Source organism: Cylas formicarius, unplaced genomic scaffold (assembly GCF_029955315.1).
Source record: "Cylas formicarius isolate icCylForm1 unplaced genomic scaffold, icCylForm1.1 PGA_scaffold_9__14_contigs__length_23061073, whole genome shotgun sequence".
NCBI classification, from domain to species: domain Eukaryota; kingdom Metazoa; phylum Arthropoda; class Insecta; order Coleoptera; family Brentidae; genus Cylas; species Cylas formicarius.
This window is the reverse complement of record NW_026844365.1, coordinates 6,474,796-6,494,351: the sequence shown is the minus strand read 5'-3', so window position 1 is coordinate 6,494,351 and position 19,556 is coordinate 6,474,796. Positions and strand designations below refer to the sequence as shown.

The window sequence follows — 19,556 nt, the reverse complement described above, 5'->3', positions numbered from 1 at the left end:
ATATATATATATATATATATATATATATATATATATATATATATATATATATATATATATATATATATATATATATATATATATATATATATATATATATATATATATATATATATATATATATATATATATATATATATATATATATATATATATATATATATATATATATATATATATATATATATATGTATGTATGTATATATGTATATATATATATATGTATATATGTATATATATATATATATATATATATATATATTATATATATATATATATATATATATATATATATATATATATATATATATATATATATATACACGAACACTCGAAGTGTTTTCGGAGCACGAGCATTGAAGATGCCAAGTGAGATTTTGGCGAAACGTCTGCAGGATTCCAGTCGGATGCAAGATTTGCAGGATTCCAGTCGGATGCAGGATTCCAGTCGGAGTTCAACGAGCGAACGGATGATATCCCGGAATATAGTGTCATCATATATATATATATATATATATATATATATATATATATATATATATATATATATATATATATATATATATATATATATATATATATATATATATATATATATATATATATATCGTAATAAATTTTCAACGTTTATTAAAGTTGAACGGTATTTTGATTTTATGTAAATTAATGTGGAAAAGGCTGATTCACATAAACATGTTGTACAAAATGGCAGTAATTTGTTCATTGCCATTTCCGATAGTAGGGGATATTCTGATTTGATTTCTATCCAAAATTCATGCACAGGCACTTGAGAAAATCTGAGTCGCAAGGTAGTATCACTTGTTAATTCGGCAAATTCTTCTTGTGCTTTTAAGTTTAAAAAATTAATTTCTTCCATTTCAATTGAAAACGGATTGCAAATCCATTGTTGTGTATCGATATCATTGGGAAAATACCTATGCATGTAAACTTCCATATCCTTCAAATGATTAACTATAATTTTTGTTATAGTAGTATCTTTTTTTGAAATATTGTTACTAATTATATACTCGTCAGTAAATGGAAACATTTCGAACGATCCACTTTCCACTCTGTTCTTCCATATAAGAATTTTTTAAACAAAGGCCTCAAGTTTATTTTTTAACATAAACATATTAACGCAGACTCCCTGCATTGATAAATTCATATCATTGATTTTATCAAAAATATCTGCCAAATAGCATAGCTTGAGAAGCGGTAAATTATCGTGAAAATAATCGGCCAAATTAGAATTTTGCTCTGTTAGAAATATAAGAACTTCATCTTTTAAAGTTAATAATGGTTTCAAACTTCGACATCTTGATAGCCACCTAACTTCAGCATGTAGCAATATACTAGTATGATATGCTACTTCCATATTTTCATCTATAGGCCCTACATAACAGTTTTGCATTGCCACTTTTTTCAAAAAATAGTTATAATAAAACTACAATAGTATTTTGAATGATTTTTATTTGTATTTATATTTGTACGTAGGGTGTATACTAATTTTAAAATTTTATTTATAATGATTGAAAAGTATCAGATCTTGGCGACCCCCTGGGGGGGGGACATTTTATATTCGGCTTCGAATGATTGTCAGATTGTAACTTTGACGGAAACGTGATTTAACGACTCAGTTTACAGTAACGAATTATCTCCTAGTCACTACTTAATTTATCGCAGTAACAGTACTTTTTCTTCTAGGGGCGGGGGAGTTCTTGTTGCATCAAAATTGGGTCAAAATTGACGATTATTTTTCACCCTCCCTCAACTACTAATGAATTATATACCCTTATATTTCAATCACACTTCGAATTTTTGTATAATTATAACACATTCTTGATAGAATAAAATAGGATAGAATAATTGAATGATTTTCTGCTCGTTATCAGTATTAATGATTATGGTAATATGCTTAATCTGCTTTTTTTATAATAACATCTGTATGGTTGAGAAGTCTATTGTTTAGTGTCTGAGGACAGGCATCATCCCGTGTTGAATGTTTTTTGCAAGCTTAACTTCAGTCACAGTTTAAAACGTAATTTTCCGATATTGCCTTGTAATGAATATAATTTCCCGAAAGCCAATTTCCATCTAATGTATGGTCGTATTACCAAGATAGATTGGCTTCTTTGAATGTTTTGACAAAGCCAATGACAATGATCTCAATTAATTCAAACTATTAAGGGTCAAAATTAAATCAGGTCTTAATAACTCTTATAAATTGTATGCACTGTCTGCTCAGTGTGAGATGAAACTTGATCCAAATAAATTTTGGCGTTTGGGATTTTATTACCATCACTAATCTGGCAAATATCACCCAAGTTATAGCTGAAAATCTAGACTTTTCCAAGTTAAATTATTACGGATTATCATTACTTCATCATTATTAAATCAATGAAACTGCACTGTACTACGCATTTGTTAGATCTAAATTAGAATACGCTGATAATTTATGTAGTCCGTTTAACCAAGTTCATTCAAGGAAGCTGGAAGCTGTACAACGAAAATTCTTAAAAATCTATTGTTTCAGGCATGATAATAAGTAGCCCCCAATGATATAAGCAATACGCTTCTTAATGGCATACCATTATTTTTGTTTTATTTTATGTTGTATTTAGCATTTTGCTGTCGATTTTGCATTTTTTTTATTTGTCACCTATGTCCCTGTTAGGTTTATCCTGACAGTGTATCTAAATAAATAAATAAATAAAAAAGGTATAGGAATTTTGTTTCGCTGTCCGGAGTTAAAACAACGAATCTCTTTATAAAGTTCTTTTTATTTCTGAATACATATATCCCATAATTATGAAATAAATTTCTACCAGAATGATATGATGGTATTGAACTCATTACCAACCGAGATACAGGATTATATTTAGAAATGGTAATGATACTTTTTTAAGAAAAGGCTGATAAAGTCGACCGATATAGGGCAGTGTCCTGATGGGTTCCAAAAATAAGTTTTTAATTATTATATTGGTGGGTCTTTTGGTTGATAGAAATATTTTTGAACAAAACGGCAACAACGCGTTTCGAAAATTCGTAAAAACTGCAGCAACTGTTCCATGAACAAAGGACACAACATATTGTAATAGCTTGTTTTATAATTAGTTCCAAGAGAATTTGTCATGGAGTTCATGTCAGAAGTTTGCAGTGTTTTGTATGCTAAAAAGTAACAATTTTCGACGAGATTCTGCTATTTAAAAAACATGGAAGGCTGCTTCAATTTATTTGATATTCTAACAAAAATGGTACAAAATGCTTGCTTCAATTCTTTTCAATGATGAAAGCTACTAAATCAACAGTCAAGAATGACTGACAATAATTTATAACTGTGGAATGAATTCAAAAATCGATGGATTAGTCTTACTAAGATGTAATTACATTATTATTCAGTGTTTGATATTATCTATCGTTAAAAATTGTGAACACTACTTTGAGACCTTGCCTATGTATTCAGACGTTAAAGTTTGGCCCACAACTTGTCAAAGGTTGGCCATCCTAATGTTGCATTTTCATGTTCGGTTTCAGATGATTCTGATACAGTTTTAGAAATTGACTAGCACTTGATTAAGAACATTAATAACTGACCCATTTAAACAGGTTTCACACATCATACACAAAAAAGTGTAAATAAATTAAAAATTTAATTTGACAACGACAAAATCGCCTTAACAAAAAGTAAACTCTCAAAGTTCTAAAAACCGAGCAACTAATTCGGGTTTATCTTTCTAGTTCTAACCTACTAATAAATATTTGCAAATCTAAAATTGCCTTTCCGTTCTCCTTGAAAACAACATGCGAGTTGATCTCACTCTAGATGGTCTCAATTCAATCCAATTCAATTTTATTTTATTGTTTTATAGTGTGTTTGTAAGTATTCCTCTAACAAGATTTCTAAAAGGTTGTGTGTACTCAACGTTACGATCAATTCTAACACATCTACTGAAAAAAAAGTGTAGGTGTAATTCCATTCTGTTACTTGTTTACTTAAAATTTCAAAGATTTTAAAACTAGACGTTTAAACAATTTTTGTTTGACTGTAAAAATAAAATCCTGAAAGGATTTTAATCCAACTTCAAAGTGTCAAGAGTGAGGAGCAAAAATTTCTAATTTTTCGTTTCATTTATCCACGGTACTGAGCTGAAATAAATCTTAGTTTTAAAATCATATAAACTCTTATCACTATTTCATCAACCCCATGTTTGCAATGACCTAATGATTCACTAGACGTTTCATAAATCTCAAGGTAGATAGATGGTGCTCGAGTCAAAAGTTACTAATCCAAAATTCAGTATTTACCACCTTTACCGTTAGTAAACTCGACCATTGTTTTTTAAAATAACAATGTTCGAATATTCTAAACACCAAATTAATAAGACGGGAAGAATTGTATTCGTATTCGTACTTCGATTGTTTGAAGTATATTGTTATTGATATTGTTACAACCATGCAGAGAAGAGGTTTTTATTTTATTACTTCGGATTGAAAAAATTGAAGAATTTAGATTTTTTCAAAAATGATCGCAGATTGTAAGAATAATCATTTTTTTAAATGTAATCAGTGACTCACCATGGTGTCTGCTAAAAAGGTGAAATTCCGTACGCCCGGCACTGGTGTATTTCAAAAAAATAGTGGTATACTAAATTATGTCTCTTGATACAATATCTAAAGTGGCATTAGAGATGTTAAAAAAATATATTTTATTTTTTTAACATTTATATATTTTAAATGGCATTCAATTAGAATGTACCATGTAAAAATAAGAATTTATGAGGTAATTATTTGAAATATTTTATTGCGGCAAAAAAAATAGCTAGATAGAGCAAAATGTTGCCCTATATAATTCCTCTAATAAAAAGGTTTGCCAATCTTTATCAGAAACCGTCCCAAAGTCGGTTACATCAACTTGTACTATATTATCTAAGCTTTATGAAATTTACTGTTTAGACACTCCAATCACGAACACCCGATATAGCCGTATCCTTATCAGCACGCTCTGCTTTCAGTCTCGTTTTTGTAGTTACAGGTACGATCGGCGAAGGGATGAGTATGAATTTGGACGAACGCAAGATGCTCATCGAAGCCTGGGCGAAAACCGTGAAGGTGACCCACCAGCACTTGATGGTACAAGTGGGCGGAACTTGCCCCCCAAACGTGTTGGAACTGGCTCGTCACGCGGAGAATTGTGGGGCCGACTCCTTGCTGTGCCTGCCGGAGATTTATTACAAACCGAAAACTACCAAAGAGCTTGTCGCTTACTTCAAACTGGTTTCTGCGTCTGCGCCGGAAACACCTCTGATTTTTTACAATTCTCCAACAATCACCGTAGGCCATGGTAAATTTCTTTTTTATTCATTTTCTTATACTGAAACCTTTGATAGGGTGGTGTACGGAATAAATTCAACTCTAATTGCCTCCTAGGTGCCATCTTGTGAGGGTGTTGGCCTTGATCCTTCCTTTTACATTACTCTTATTCCTTTCAAGTATTAACTGGAGTTCTTCTTATTCCACGTGCCGGTTTAGATGCTCCGTGCATGCTGTTATGTACTTACTCGTACTTATTTTAGTCAGAGTTTCTTCATTTATTTTCAATAACCGAGTTGTTCATGCTTCACCATCTATGTCTCACAGAACAAGAAAAGATAAACCTGGATAACACAGCTTATCTTTAAGATACCTGCCCTAGCCTTTTCTAAAACTGTTCTCTCTCTTCTCACGATTCCGGACAGTTCTTTAATCTTTAAGGCTTTGTTCATCAAATTATTAATCCATGATCATTTCGTTGGAGAAAATTTGCTTTTCTAGAGATTAGAATGAATGTTGACTGCAAAATAAAACATACAATATTTATCAGTTAAGAAAGTTCTTCCTTGTAGGTGATTGTCAAGCATTTGTTGTAATTTTATATTTGGAATATTTGTTTTTTATTGCTTTTTGTTTGTCGTTTTAGACAATCTTCTTAATTTCAGTGAACATATTAGATTTTTTGAGGGAAGCCGAAGTAGAAATTCCAACGTTGCGAGGAATTAAGTTTGCGGATGACACCTTTAATCGAGCTTACGACGTTCTCAAAGCAGTCGACGGCAAGTACGTCGTCTTCATTACCAACAATACGGTATGTGACATCATATCCTTTCTCATATGCAGTTATATAGCTATTAGTATATATATTAGCTTTATGTATTGTTAAACACTGCAGGGTCTTACAGGGCGAAGGCTATAGCACCCCTATTGTGGCTAGTATAAAAATAAAAAAAAATGTCACAGAAATAAAATGGTTATTATTGGAAATTAAAAAAATATAAACAAGGCAACGTGGCACCTTATTCCGTCTAAACAAAAAAGAAAAGAACGAAGAATGTTCAAAATTCGGGAGAGCGTTTTTAAAAACATTTATTTATACAGAAAGCAAAATAAAGTTTTATTTATAAAGGCTGGAATAATTAAGAGCGTATTTTACAATATTACAATCGAATAAATAGAGCTTTCGCTGCGGTGTTATATTCGCTTAGCTTTGGGCTTCGTCTTTTGGAAAAAGCTTCAAGATTTTCTTCTTGGGAGGTTTCTTCTTTGGATGCGATTTTCTTCATTTCTCGTAACTTTTCCAAGAAGAGCTTCTTAATAATGAAAACTAAAATTAGAACCATGATTATTTCAAAATAACATTTACTTGGAACTTATTTCTTTCTTCTATCGCTGGTGTTATTTTTTCTGCTAAGTCTCTTAGTTGGTATATTTCGTCAATATTCAATTTTGAAGGACTGCGGGTATCCAGAACTTTCATTGCGTTCATTTCCGTCAATTGGACTTTCGGTAAAAATATTGGTTTTCTGAACTACATTTTTACATCGTTGAAGAATTTTTCTTCATTAGTTTCTATTTAACAGTTTACTGGTATCTTAAGCAGTACCGGTACTTCGGTTTGCATATATCGATCCGTGTTACACTTGTTTAGCAGTTTTTCAGGCTTCTGTGGCGGAACAAGAACTAAATTTTGAGTGATTTGTTCTATAATTGCTTCGGACGGGTTAATTTTCGTAATGGGACAGTTTTGCATTCCAATGTCGTCGAATAAGTTCTCCACGCGTACATCTCGAGGGTGGGTTTCTTCTTTACAAAAAGTAAGTATGTTTCTACGGTGAATTGTCTCTTCTTCCCCGCTTATGCCATATATAAAAATTGATTGGTTTTGGATTTGGAAAATATTTCGGATTTTAATTTTTTTTTTTAAATCACTTTCAAGTCGACAAAATTTACCTGAGATAGAAAGATAAAATGTTTTTAAATTGTGTCTTTTGATTTTCTTTATAGATTGATGCTAGATATTTAAGCATTTTATTCAACCCCGAAATCGGTACTCTTTAAAAGTTGTAGCCTACCACCGAAATCAACTAAATGTTCGTTTATCAACGGTCTTGTTCTAGTTAATTTCTGAATTAGATACTCTAAATTTCTCGTATCTGCAAAGCATTGGACGAGCGTATCTTTTATGCTTAACCAATCTGTCAATTCTGATCGGTTGCCGACCATTAACTCTGCTTTCCCTACTGGTTTGTCTATGATACAATCGAAGCTATGACTATTTAGTTCCGCATCTTCTAAACTAACGTAGGAATTTATTAATCTCTCGCACTTGACAATAAATTTGTTTAGCGAGTCGCTATTTCCGTCGTAAGATTTTATGTTGTCCATCTTTGATTTAAAAAGATTCCAATTAAATCTAGGTTCCGCACTACTCGTACTATCTGAGCTTCTCTGTTGGGTCATTTTTCTAACTCTTGTTTTTTTTTTCTTTCCTAACTTTAAAATTTGATTGAATTCTTTTTCGAGATTTTCGGTTTCAGAATCGCTCATTTATTGATTTCATTTGATTTTTTTCTCTTTTTCCTAATCTAATCCCGTGCAATGCGAGCCCTAAAAATGCCTTCAAGTGAAGTTATACAGAGGCATCGGAGGGGCCAACGGAAATGGCACTTACGGTTTCGTATTTCTCCGTTTCCTTTCCGGCTCAACTTTCTGACTCGTCACATGCGGGTTGTATCTTTACATAGACCGTCGCTCTGCTTCCCTTGCTGCTGATTCTGTGCTGAAGGATTTGAAAATCCACGTGGTGAGTGGCCAAAAGTTTCAAACTTTCCACGATTGGCGATTTCATAGAAAGTCCCAGAAGATTCTGGTTAATTGTCCACCACTACTACTGCACTTAGAAAATCCGTTCCGACTGCGCCACTTAAATATTAAAAATTCGGGAAAGCGTTTTTAAAAATATTTATTTATAGAGAAAGCAAAATAAAGTTCAATTCGGACTAGCCGATACAAAGGCTGGAATAATTAAGAGCAATTTTACAATGTGACAATCGAATAAATAGGGCTTTCGGTGCGGGGTCAGCGAGGCGTTATCTTCGCTTAGATTTGGGTTTCGTCTGCATTTTTTATTAACACGGCAAAAAAACAGTCTCAGCAATAGCGAACATGGATTGTTAGACTTTTTTTTATGTGCCCCACAAATGTAAGTTGTACAGGGTGATCCGAAACATATTTTATTTATTTATTTAGCGTATGCCAGGTTTGCATGTGTGAATAGCCAGGAGATCCAATACATAGCCAACTTTGTAGACTATTTAGCCGTGATAACGATCAGGTTGCCTAGGGTGCACCACGTGGAGGCTAGTCTACTTTGCACCCCGTCCTGTTCTGCCTGTATTTTCCGAAGTTTTCAGATGTATGATACCCGACATAAACATGATCTGTGTGTTCCTTGTCATCGTGTACACAAAACTTATTCGTCTATTAGCCATATTTTCTAGAGAGATACTCACTATCAAATAGTTTTTCGAGATTTTTTGAAAGGCAATGTGATACAATTTTCCTCCAAATTTTTTTAAGAGCAGGAATTTATCCATAGCGTTTAAAACAAACAATTTATCCAATAGATTATTTTTCTAGATTATTGTTCTTATTCTTTGAACTGCGAGGATTGTAATGAAATTCATATCGGACAGTCTGGCAGGAAGATCATAATCCAGATTAACGAACATATCTCAGTTTAGTAAAAAGTGACCCTGAGGTGACATAGACCAAATCTGCTTTAGCTACTCATCTTTTGTCCACGGGGCATAAATTTTCTTCGAAAACAAAAATGTTATTGTTTTATACGAGTGCCCAAAAACTAAAAAACTTGATCTTCTGGAGAATTTAGAAATGACCAGAGCCAAAAATAGTCCCATTTTGAGCCCACATTAATTTTTGATAGTATAAACTACAGATTGCGTTGTAGGAATCCCCTTATCCATTTCCAACCTGATATCTTTGTTTCTACACTGCGCACAGTGCAAATCTCTAGAAGTTGGACCAAACAACTGTCTTTCCATATCAATTGTATGACCTATAATGGTTCGGCGCATGTCATGCGCGGCACATAAGTGCCTTTTTTAATGGCAGATTTTAGAAACGGAACTGAAATAGCCTTTAGAGAGCAGCAAACACGGCTATTTATTATTTTGTTGTGATATTGTGGTAAACATGTTTAAGACATAATAGAAAATAATTTGAGCAATCAACACTTGGGATCTCGTCTCAGACAGCATCAATTCAAGAATTTTGTTTTGCACAATTAAAAGGAAGTTCAATGTTTTCTTTTAAATGACTAGTTTTATTGTATTTAGGAGTCTGAAAATGCCAACCAAAAATATTATCATTATACAGGGTGTTTTCTAATTGAATGTCAATAACAAAGAAGACGATTTTGGGGTCCATTTTTAAAAGAAAACTTTGTATGAACATATGTTCTAAACGTCTTAACTTAGCAGAGTGGTAAAATTTTTCAAAAAGAAAGAGGCATTGGCAGATATTATTGGTACGCGACTGATTTCTCTTAAAATAAAAATTATTCTTACAATCTCCAATCATTTCTAAAGAAATTTAATTTTTACATTTTTGTCAATCCGAACTACGTGCACGTAACTTACGTAAACCCTAAGGGGTATTTTTAAAATTTTCGTAATTGTTTCTTAGCATTTTAGTAGGCTGTGTTTGTGAGAATTACTAATTCTGTTATCAAAGCAGATGTTTGACAGGAGTTTGACCGGTACCTGTAGGGCCCATGGGAGTGCCAGAACTCCAGAAATTGAAGAAGCAGATTTAAATTCTATTAATCAAAATCCTTAACTTAATAATAATCTGAACATCTCGCGCGTCTCAGTTTGATACTAATACTAATACTAATACTAATACTAATACTTTATTTCTTTAGCATAAATTTATAACAGAAAACAATCGTATATACATTTTAAATATACGAGCCAGTAGCAAAATTTAAATAAGTAAAAAGTACAAAAATACGTAGAACAAAAGTATATCACAACAGAACAATTATAAAGGAAAAATCACAATAACATTTCAGACAAAACGTAAGTTTTAATTAATCTTTTAAAAGCATTTAACTTACCATACTCTTTAATATTAAATATAATATTTTAACATATGTGTAGTTTTACATCGATTGACTAAAACTAGGATGAAATCAGTACGGTTTCTAGTGTTATAGTCATGAAAATTCTTAAATTAATTGACCCTATTACCAATGTATAGCGGCATCATTTTATTTTTTATCTTAAATATACTTTACTTTTTGCTTTACAGTTAATATTTGTATCACATTTAACCTAATCATCACAGGTGAATATCTATTTTTCTATTTTAGAATTGCGCGCATTGCTCTGTTTTGTATTTTCTGAAGTTTCGTTAGTCTATAGTTAGACAATAAAGTTGATCGATATTGCAAATGTGGCGTCGCCAAAGTAGTGTAAAGCAACAATTTTGTACAACTTTTTAAATTTTTGCCTGCTCTAGATATGAAACCCACCTTTTGTGAGAACTTTCTCATTATATAATCACAATTCCCAAATATATTATATGTTTCTCATATTGCAAATTAACGGCATTTATATTAATATTAATACTCTCCAGATCCAAACCACTCAATCTATGTTTTTCGCCACACAAATAGAACTTCGACTTCATGACATTAATGCTAAGATCATTATTGCACAGCCATACAATCACTCGATACAATTTATTATTGATATCTCGCTGCGTCTCTTCGATGTTCTTACCAACGACGCATATCAATCAATCTTGGTATCAACTTGAGCTTATGATCCACCAAGACAGACTCAGACACAGATGACTCATACTTTACTTTTTGTGTTCTGCCAAATAAGTAAGATTTTAGCCAATCCAGGGCTAAGTGCTTTATACCCATATTTTCTAGCTATTGACAGTGTCAAAAACTCCTCTAAAGTCCAAAAACAGGACCAAAACAAAACTATTGTCATCGACAGCCAGAACAAATTCATAACATATACTAACCATCACAGTCTCGCAAGAACTAGAGACAATTAAATTGTTTTCGTCACAACGTCTCTATGGTCTAAAATTAGAATGCAGCTTTAGTACCTGAAACGTTCGGCACCGGAACCACCAAAGATGACTTTCATTCCTCTGAAAACTGCCCTTTAGAAAATGATGCATTCACAACGTCCAACCACCGCAAAAGCATCCTTGAAGATTCTTGTTGAAATGGCCCCCACCAACATTTTTCATTCCACGCACAATCCTTTTTAAGTGAACCAATGAAAGTTTTCAGACCTCGCGAACTCCGTGACGCTGTGATTTTCCGTATCCTGGTTTAGATATAAACACATCAAATTAACGGATAATCTAGTTATTGCGGATATATCTTCACTGGCTATATCCTTATCAGTTTTCACCAGTCCATTTTCAAAAACAATTTCCCTTGGCCCGGATAAACTTTTATTCGGGACTTATGTCTTGAAATGTTTCCATAGCTCTCTTGAATTTTGCTTATTTTCATCTATCACTTCTCTGAAGTATTTGTCTTTTTCATACCTTATTTTATTATTAACAATGTTGTTTCGTAATCTTTTATATGAATTTCAGTCTCCAATGTCTCTGTGACGAACAGCCCCAACATATTTTTTTTTTAATGTTTGAGCTGGAATCCTTGGAAATAACCTAGTAGGACTCTTTTTTCTGCCAGACAGACAAAATGGCCATATCCCCATTTAACAAATCAATAAACAAAAAGGTTGAAGGATAGGATAAGAGCTTCCTGCGATTTAATAAGAAACACTAGAAGTATACTTCAAAAAGTGCGCGACAATTTCAACAACTTATCCAGTTTCCAGGTTCTACCTTTTTTGAACTTTGTTATTAATTTATTAACAGACAATTTTGTTAAAAATTAAGTGCTCTTTTTTTAAATCTTTTATTATTTATCTTGTTGGGATGTTACAATATTTCATTAAAACTGTCAAGGTAAAAAGAACACTGTTTTTTTTAAGGACACTAGATATTTTATTTTTCACTAAAAAAGTTCTCAATTTAACCAGTGCAATGGCGACCGAATTAATCAAAATATTGTATAATAATAAATTTTTTTATTTTAAAAAAATCAGTGGCGTACCATCAACGTCTGCCAAAATAGTGAAACAAAAAATGAAATTCGTCCGCCACTGGTGTATTTAAAAAAAATTGTAGTACACTTACGTCCCTTGCTACATAGTACATGCGTGCCAAATTTCATTAAAATATCCAAGGTGGTATTACATGTATTAAAAAAATATATTTTATCTCAAAAGTTAAGACGTTTCGGATATATGTTCATATGAAGTTTTCTTTTTAAAATGGACCCAAAGAATTAGAAAGCACCCAGTATACCTGCTACCTCACAAAAACGAGTTTCTTATCAAAACGTAAATATTAAAAACAAGCATAGAATTTTATATATTTTTGTAATGCTCTTGACAAATTCACTGGTATTTTGCAAAAACATATCCACTTTAAAGTAATATAACCTTGGTTCATTTTTCGAAAATGATTGAATTGAATGATTGAATGGCTGAATTCTGCCACTTTTTTCTATTCTAATCAGCTTTGGATTGCGAGATAGGGGGTGCAAAGAATCCCCGCGATCAATGCTAGGACCCACCCGAAAGTGGAACTAAACAAAACAGACAAATCTTCGGCCATAAAAATTGGCACCTGGAATCTGAAAAGTCTATACAGAGCAGGAAAGTTGAATAACATCATCAAAGAGATGAAACGGATCAAAATAGACGTTCTCGGAGTTAGTGAAGTGAGGTGGCCAAAAAGTGGACAAATCAAATCCGATGAGTCAGTGATGTAATACTCTGGAAATGAACTTCCAGCCCACCCGAATGGAGTCGGTATCATAGTAACCGAAGAGATTGAAAGAACAGTGGTCAGTTTCATTCCTCACTCAGATCGTTCATTGCTTTTAAAAATACGAGCACATCCTGTAGACATCAACGTGATCCAATGCTATGCACCCACTGCCGACAAATCCGAGGTGGAATTAAGCAACTTTTATAAAGAACTAAAGGACCTTTTATCCTACACTAAAAGAAATGAATTGACCATATTATTGGGAGACTTTAATGCCAAAGTGGGATCGAGAGAAGTAGATCGAATTGTGGGTAGATACGGATTAGGAGAGCGTAATCCTCGAGGCGATACCTTAATACAATTTTGTCAAGAGGAATCCATGTGCATCACAAATACCTGGTTTAAACTGCACCCCCGGCGATTATATACATGGCAATCGCCACAACATACTGAAGAAAATATAGTTAGAAATCAAATAGACTATATTCTGGTCAACGAGAGATACAAAAACGGCATATATGGTGTAAAAACATACCCGGGAACAGATATAGGCTCTGACCATAATCCAGTAGTCGGGAATATACGTGTAAAACTTAGGAAAGTTAAGAAAAAGAACAGCCAGAAGGTGGATGTTACAAAATTAAGAGATCCTCTTACACGCACTAGAGTACAAATAAGGATTAAGAACGATATACCAAAACTACAAATTGAGAACGTCACTGATCCACACCAACAATGGAAATGCTTACAAGAAACCTTAAACATAATAGAAGAAGAAGAAATTGGATCCAAACAGAGAGCTAAAAAGAAAAATTGGATGACTGATGAAATAATAGACATGATGGAAGAGCGAAGAACATATAAGAACAGAAATGCGCAAAAATATAAAGAGGTGAACACAAGAATAAGAAGAGAAATAAGACAAGCTAAACAAAGATGGCTGATAGAAAAATGCGAGGAAATAGAAGAGCTACAGCGGAGGAACGACCACGGTGCGATGCACAAGAAAGTAAGAGAAGTGACCGGGAAAATCAAAAGCAAACAAACGACATCAATCGTCAATAACAACAACAGATACATCCATGACCCCGAGGAACTTAAGAAATACTGGGAATCCTATATACAAAACCTATTTGAAAGTGCAGATACAAGAGACTATGATATAACCAGAGAACTAGAGACAGCGCCCGAGATTCTCAAGGAAGAAGTAATTCGAGCCATCAGAATGTGCAAAGCGGGAAAGAGTGCTGGTCCAGATGATATACACATAGAAATAATAAAATTACTGGACGAAACAAACATAGCAATTCTTGTGAAGCTTTTTAATAATATTTACAGAACAGGCATAATACCCGAAGGCTGGCTGAAATCCATGTTTATACCTATACCGAAGAAAACAAACGCGAAGAAATGCGACGAGTACAGACTAATAAGCTTGATTAGTCAATTACTTAAACTATTTCTAAAGATTGTTCATGCAAGAATATACAAGAAATGCGAGCAAGATATCAGCCAAACGCAATTCGGCTTCCGTGAAAATTTGGGAACCAGAGAAGCCTTATATAGCATGACAGTCCTTTTTCAGAAATGTAACGATCGACAACGGAAGATTTACGCTTGCTTCATAGATTATGAAAAGGCTTTTGATAGAGTGGAACATGTACAACTCATTAAAATGCTGGAAAGAAAGGGATTTGACAAACAAGACATCCAGATTATCAAAAATTTGTACTGGCACCAACAAGCGTAAATCTATATTCGGTAACCTGGTAACGGGCCTGGTGGACATCCAACGAGGGGTACGACAGGGATGTGTATTATCGCCCCTATTATTCAACATATACTCGGAAAGCATTTTCGCGGAGGCCCTGCAGGAGGAAACTGATGGTATTAAGATCAATGGACAGATCATTAACAATCTGCGATATGCAGACGATACGGTGATCATTGCCGACACGCCAGAAGGACTCCAACGGCTACTAACAAAACTAAGTATAACGGGAGAAAGGCTTGGCCTCAAAATAAACGTTGGCAAGACCAAAGTAATGGTTATTAGCAAATCTCGAGAGCCTCCACCAAGGATATCAATAAATGGAAAGGACATCGGAGTGGTCGAAAACTTCAAATATCTTGGAACTTGGATAAACTGCCACTTGGATCCTGAACCAGAAATAAGAGCCAGAATAGAAAACGCAAGGGGCACATTCAACAACATGAAACACCTGCTATGTGATCCTGCGCTTAACTTTGAGCTGAGATATAGATTTGTAAGATGCTACATCCACTCTGTATTGCTGTACGGGTGCGAGGTTTGGACGCTAAAAGTAAACACCATAAACAAAATAGAAGCGTTCGAAATGTGGACCTTGCGAAGGCTCCTTAAAGTCCCATGGACAGCACGTGTAACCAACGAGGAAATATTGAGAAGAACACAACAGAAGAGGGAACTGCTAACAATTGTCAAGAGAAGAAAAACGGCATACCTTGGCCACATAATGCGAAGCAGTAAATATACCCTACTTAAACTAATAATGGAAGGCGAGATTGAAGGACGACGGGGGATAGGGAGAAGAAAACATTCCTGGCTAAAGAACATTCGTGATTGGACTGGCCTGAATGCCCATACCCTGTTCCAGGTTGCTAAGGACCGAGCGGGATTTGCTGAGATTGTATCCAACCTTCACTAGTGGAGATGGTACCTTGAGAAGAAGAAGACTATTTACGCTCCACATGACAATGAACAACAGGCTCGTTAAAGTTGAAAGAATAAAACCAGCACTGTTTGAATTGAGTTATAATTAAGTTTGTCACATGGGCGGACATTTTCGGGCTTATTCTATTGAGTCTAACTTTGTTTTTAAATTCGGCCCATGTTCAAAACTCCAACTATTGAACCGAGGTGACTCTTACTTGATGAAAATCCATTTATCAAAATAAATAAGAACTGAAGAAATTATATTTTATGACATGACAATTGTTTCGACAACACCGTGTCTTTATCAAATGATTGAAAACTTCAACTATTTGTTTTTTTGTATCAGTATCTTTCCTACTCATGATTGGTACTTTTTTAGCTAAAGTGCTATGATAAGTAGCATAGTCACAAATTATTACACTGCCACTGCATCTTCAATGTCTTTTTGCTGAAAGTATTTGACATCCAACTTTTCCTCGAAGTACAGTGTAGGCAGCTGTACTTACACTCAAAACGTAGTTCGAGGATGAACCCTTCTTTATAGTGTCATGGGTGTCGAACGAACCCTCGTCTAAATAATAAATATTTCATTTTTCTACTCAAAATTGATGAATATTTTTGTCTCTATTCCACCAATTGCTGGGTTTCTTTAATGCAAGTACTCTTGTCAATTTTAACTTTATCTAGAAATTAATAATGTTCACTATGAAATTAGAAACAATAAGCCTGTGAATCAGTGCACAAAACTATTGAACACAGAGTGTGGGCTCAATAGTCACTCCAAGGAATTTAAGATTTTCGGCTTCTGGGTTTGATTTACCGCTCGAGAACCTCATATAGAAACCAAGTGTTAACCGATTAGTTAATTGTACTAACAATTTACCTCATTTCAGATGCTTACGTGCCCAGGTTGAAAGCAGCAGCGAATTTTGTTCTGCCCATTAAACTGGGGTCAGTCAGATCGCCGTTGGAAGCATTGGGTGATGAAGATTTACAAGTCCTATTAGGTGAACTGAAACCATGGATATCTATTTAAATAGAATACTTTAAATAAAGCAGATCATCCGCAACTAATTACCTTATACTTGTTAGCACAGTATTTTCACCCTCATTTTTCCAAATCACTTAAAGTTAACAATTTCAACCATATGATGGAGGTAATCGTTAAAAGTTATTTTAGTCCGTAGTTGAGGACCTTTAAGCAAAATATGAAGGTCAAAGAAGTTGCAGGTATGATAAATACAAAATTCTACTATACAGGAAGTTTTCTAATTCAATATCCATAATCAAGGGGGTGGTCTTTTTTAAAAAGAAAACTTCATATGAATATATGTCCTAAACGTATTAACTTTTGAAATATATTTTTTTAATGTTCTTTTTCTAGAATTTAATTTGAGAAAATGACCAAGTTCTCCTAATATCATTGCTCATTGCTAGAACGAGCCAAAAGAAATGTCCCTGTCTTTTACTTAAATGACTGGAAAACAATTATGGCAGTAGCACGATCCAAGAGAGGAAAAAATAAAATTTCAAGTGCTTATAATGTTCACCAGCTGACGTACAATGATTTTAACAATCTTAAACAACTCGACAAATCAACATTAAAAAATACGTTTCGAGACGAAAGTGGTCAAAAAGTAGAATGGCTGAAGATCGAACAACTCCGATATGAAAAAGGAACAAAAAAATTAATATTGTTCAGGTACAATAACGATGTTCTAAAAGTTCTAAATGTAAGAGGAAAAGTAAAGGGTAGATAGACCTAGTAGTACGCCGAAAGAATCAGATTTAAAAAAGTGCTACTCAGAACCATTGGCAATATCCAAAAACAAAAAGGATGACTTAGTTAAACCGACCTGCAGTTATTCAACGAGTATCATGGCTGAACCGTGAACCAAGTAATAATTCCAGAAGAGACAAATGCCCCCAACCTGCACAAGATGAAAGCAGTGATCATAAAATATAATGTTAGGATTATTTTAATGCTACTTAATTTTTCTTATTAGTAATTATTATTCTTTAATAATTTGTTATAATAGTAAATTTGTTGTTTTAATAGTTAATAAATTTTAGGCGAACAAATTGACCTTAACTTCCTTCGAATAGGAGAATAATAGGTATAGTTATATTATGTCTAATGAAAGAATAAAAAAAATTGGTTATGGTAGTAGATTAACAAAAACCTACTTTCAATATTTATTTCCACTATAATAAACTTACAAGAAATAATTGAATTTTATATTTGTTTATAAATCTTCAAATATTAATAGCTTCAAACTGTTAATATTGGACTTGGTCACTTCCTCTTGTATACCGACCATATTTTAATAAAAGTTGCATACATGTGCATATCCTTTCTTTGACCAAGAAATACTATTTAAAGAAGAAGCTGATCTTTGCAGAAATGCAATCAAAATTTACACAATAACCATATTTTGGCCAATGAAAACCTCAATGATGTAAAATTAAAACGCCTTTTCCCTGCCACAAAGGCTAAATGACCATGATTATCGTCGACTTTTAGAAGAGGATTTGCCAATTTTGCTAGAAAAGAGTGCTATATTTAATTAGGAATAGTACGCTGTTCATGCATGATGGCGAACCTGTTCACTTTTTATGCAGTAACGGAATATTCAAGTCACCCATTTAATAAGTAATTGGTGGGTCGTGGCATTCTTTAGCCATGGCCCCCTAGGTCCCCAAATTTAAACAATTTGGATGTTTTCTTATAGGGGCAGTTTTCTAATTTTTTTTTTGGAAAGACACTAGTTGGTATCTAAAAACTAGATATTTTATTTTACATCGATATTTTATTTTTCACAAAAAAATTTCTCGATATAACCAGTGCAGTGGCAATCTAATTAACCAAAATATTATTTGTTCATAGACAGGCAGTGGCACGCCACTGATTTTCTTAGAAGAATAATGACATTTTCATTCATTTATGAGCAGACTTGTTGATCTCTTATTTTATTTAGTCCGTCGCACGGTTTTCACTTAAAAATAAAAACTGACTAATTTTAAAAGTTGAGACGTTTAGGACATACGTTCCTATGAACTTTACACCCTGTGTAAACCACTTAAAATTCTATATACTATAGTCATAGTGGACTAACAAAAAATATATGGCTTGAAATAGTTAGATTATATTACATATATTCTGAATCCAAGTTTTGACGTCGATATTTCAGAAACTGAAGACTAAGACATTCTATTTTACGTTCTGAGCATCGCAAGGTTAGTGTTTATTCAAGAGTAATACTATAATTTCACGGAGGTTTTCACTATATCACGGAATAGTCACTGAAGGCTTTCTGTTGCCTAGCTGCTTCTGCTTCCTGCTGCCTCTCTTTGTTTTTGCCTGACGAATTTCTTGAACTTGCTGGGATAAATTTTATAAAATAGATAATAATAATATTAATAAAGGTCTTTATTGAATTAAGTATATATACATTTTATAAGGCATTTGGACAGCGTTGCAGGAATGATGACTGTTCTTACTCTAAAACTATTATTTGATATAAATAAATATATAAAAAATGAATTAAACATATCTTGGACTATATTAATTGTGCATTTTGGAGAATCTACAGTATTCGCTAACAAAAAAAATTATGAAAAATCAACCACATTTTATAAAACAAGA

The 19,556-nt window shown here is 33.3% G+C and overlaps 1 protein-coding gene across 2 annotated transcripts in view; it reads left to right on the top strand.

The window, feature by feature from the left end:
• LOC132707565 (N-acetylneuraminate lyase-like) overlaps positions 1–16,934 on the top strand; it is a 20,086-nt gene extending 3,152 nt beyond the window's left edge. For both annotated transcript variants that reach the window (XM_060679470.1, XM_060679471.1), the window contains 3 exons: positions 5,027–5,341; positions 5,976–6,121; positions 16,804–16,934. In XM_060679470.1, coding sequence (XP_060535453.1) covers positions 5,027–5,341; positions 5,976–6,121; positions 16,804–16,824 — 482 coding nt within the window. In that variant the 3' untranslated portion in view covers positions 16,825–16,934. The remainder of the gene's footprint in view (positions 1–5,026; positions 5,342–5,975; positions 6,122–16,803) is intronic.
• Positions 16,935–19,556: the final 2,622 nt, after the last annotated feature.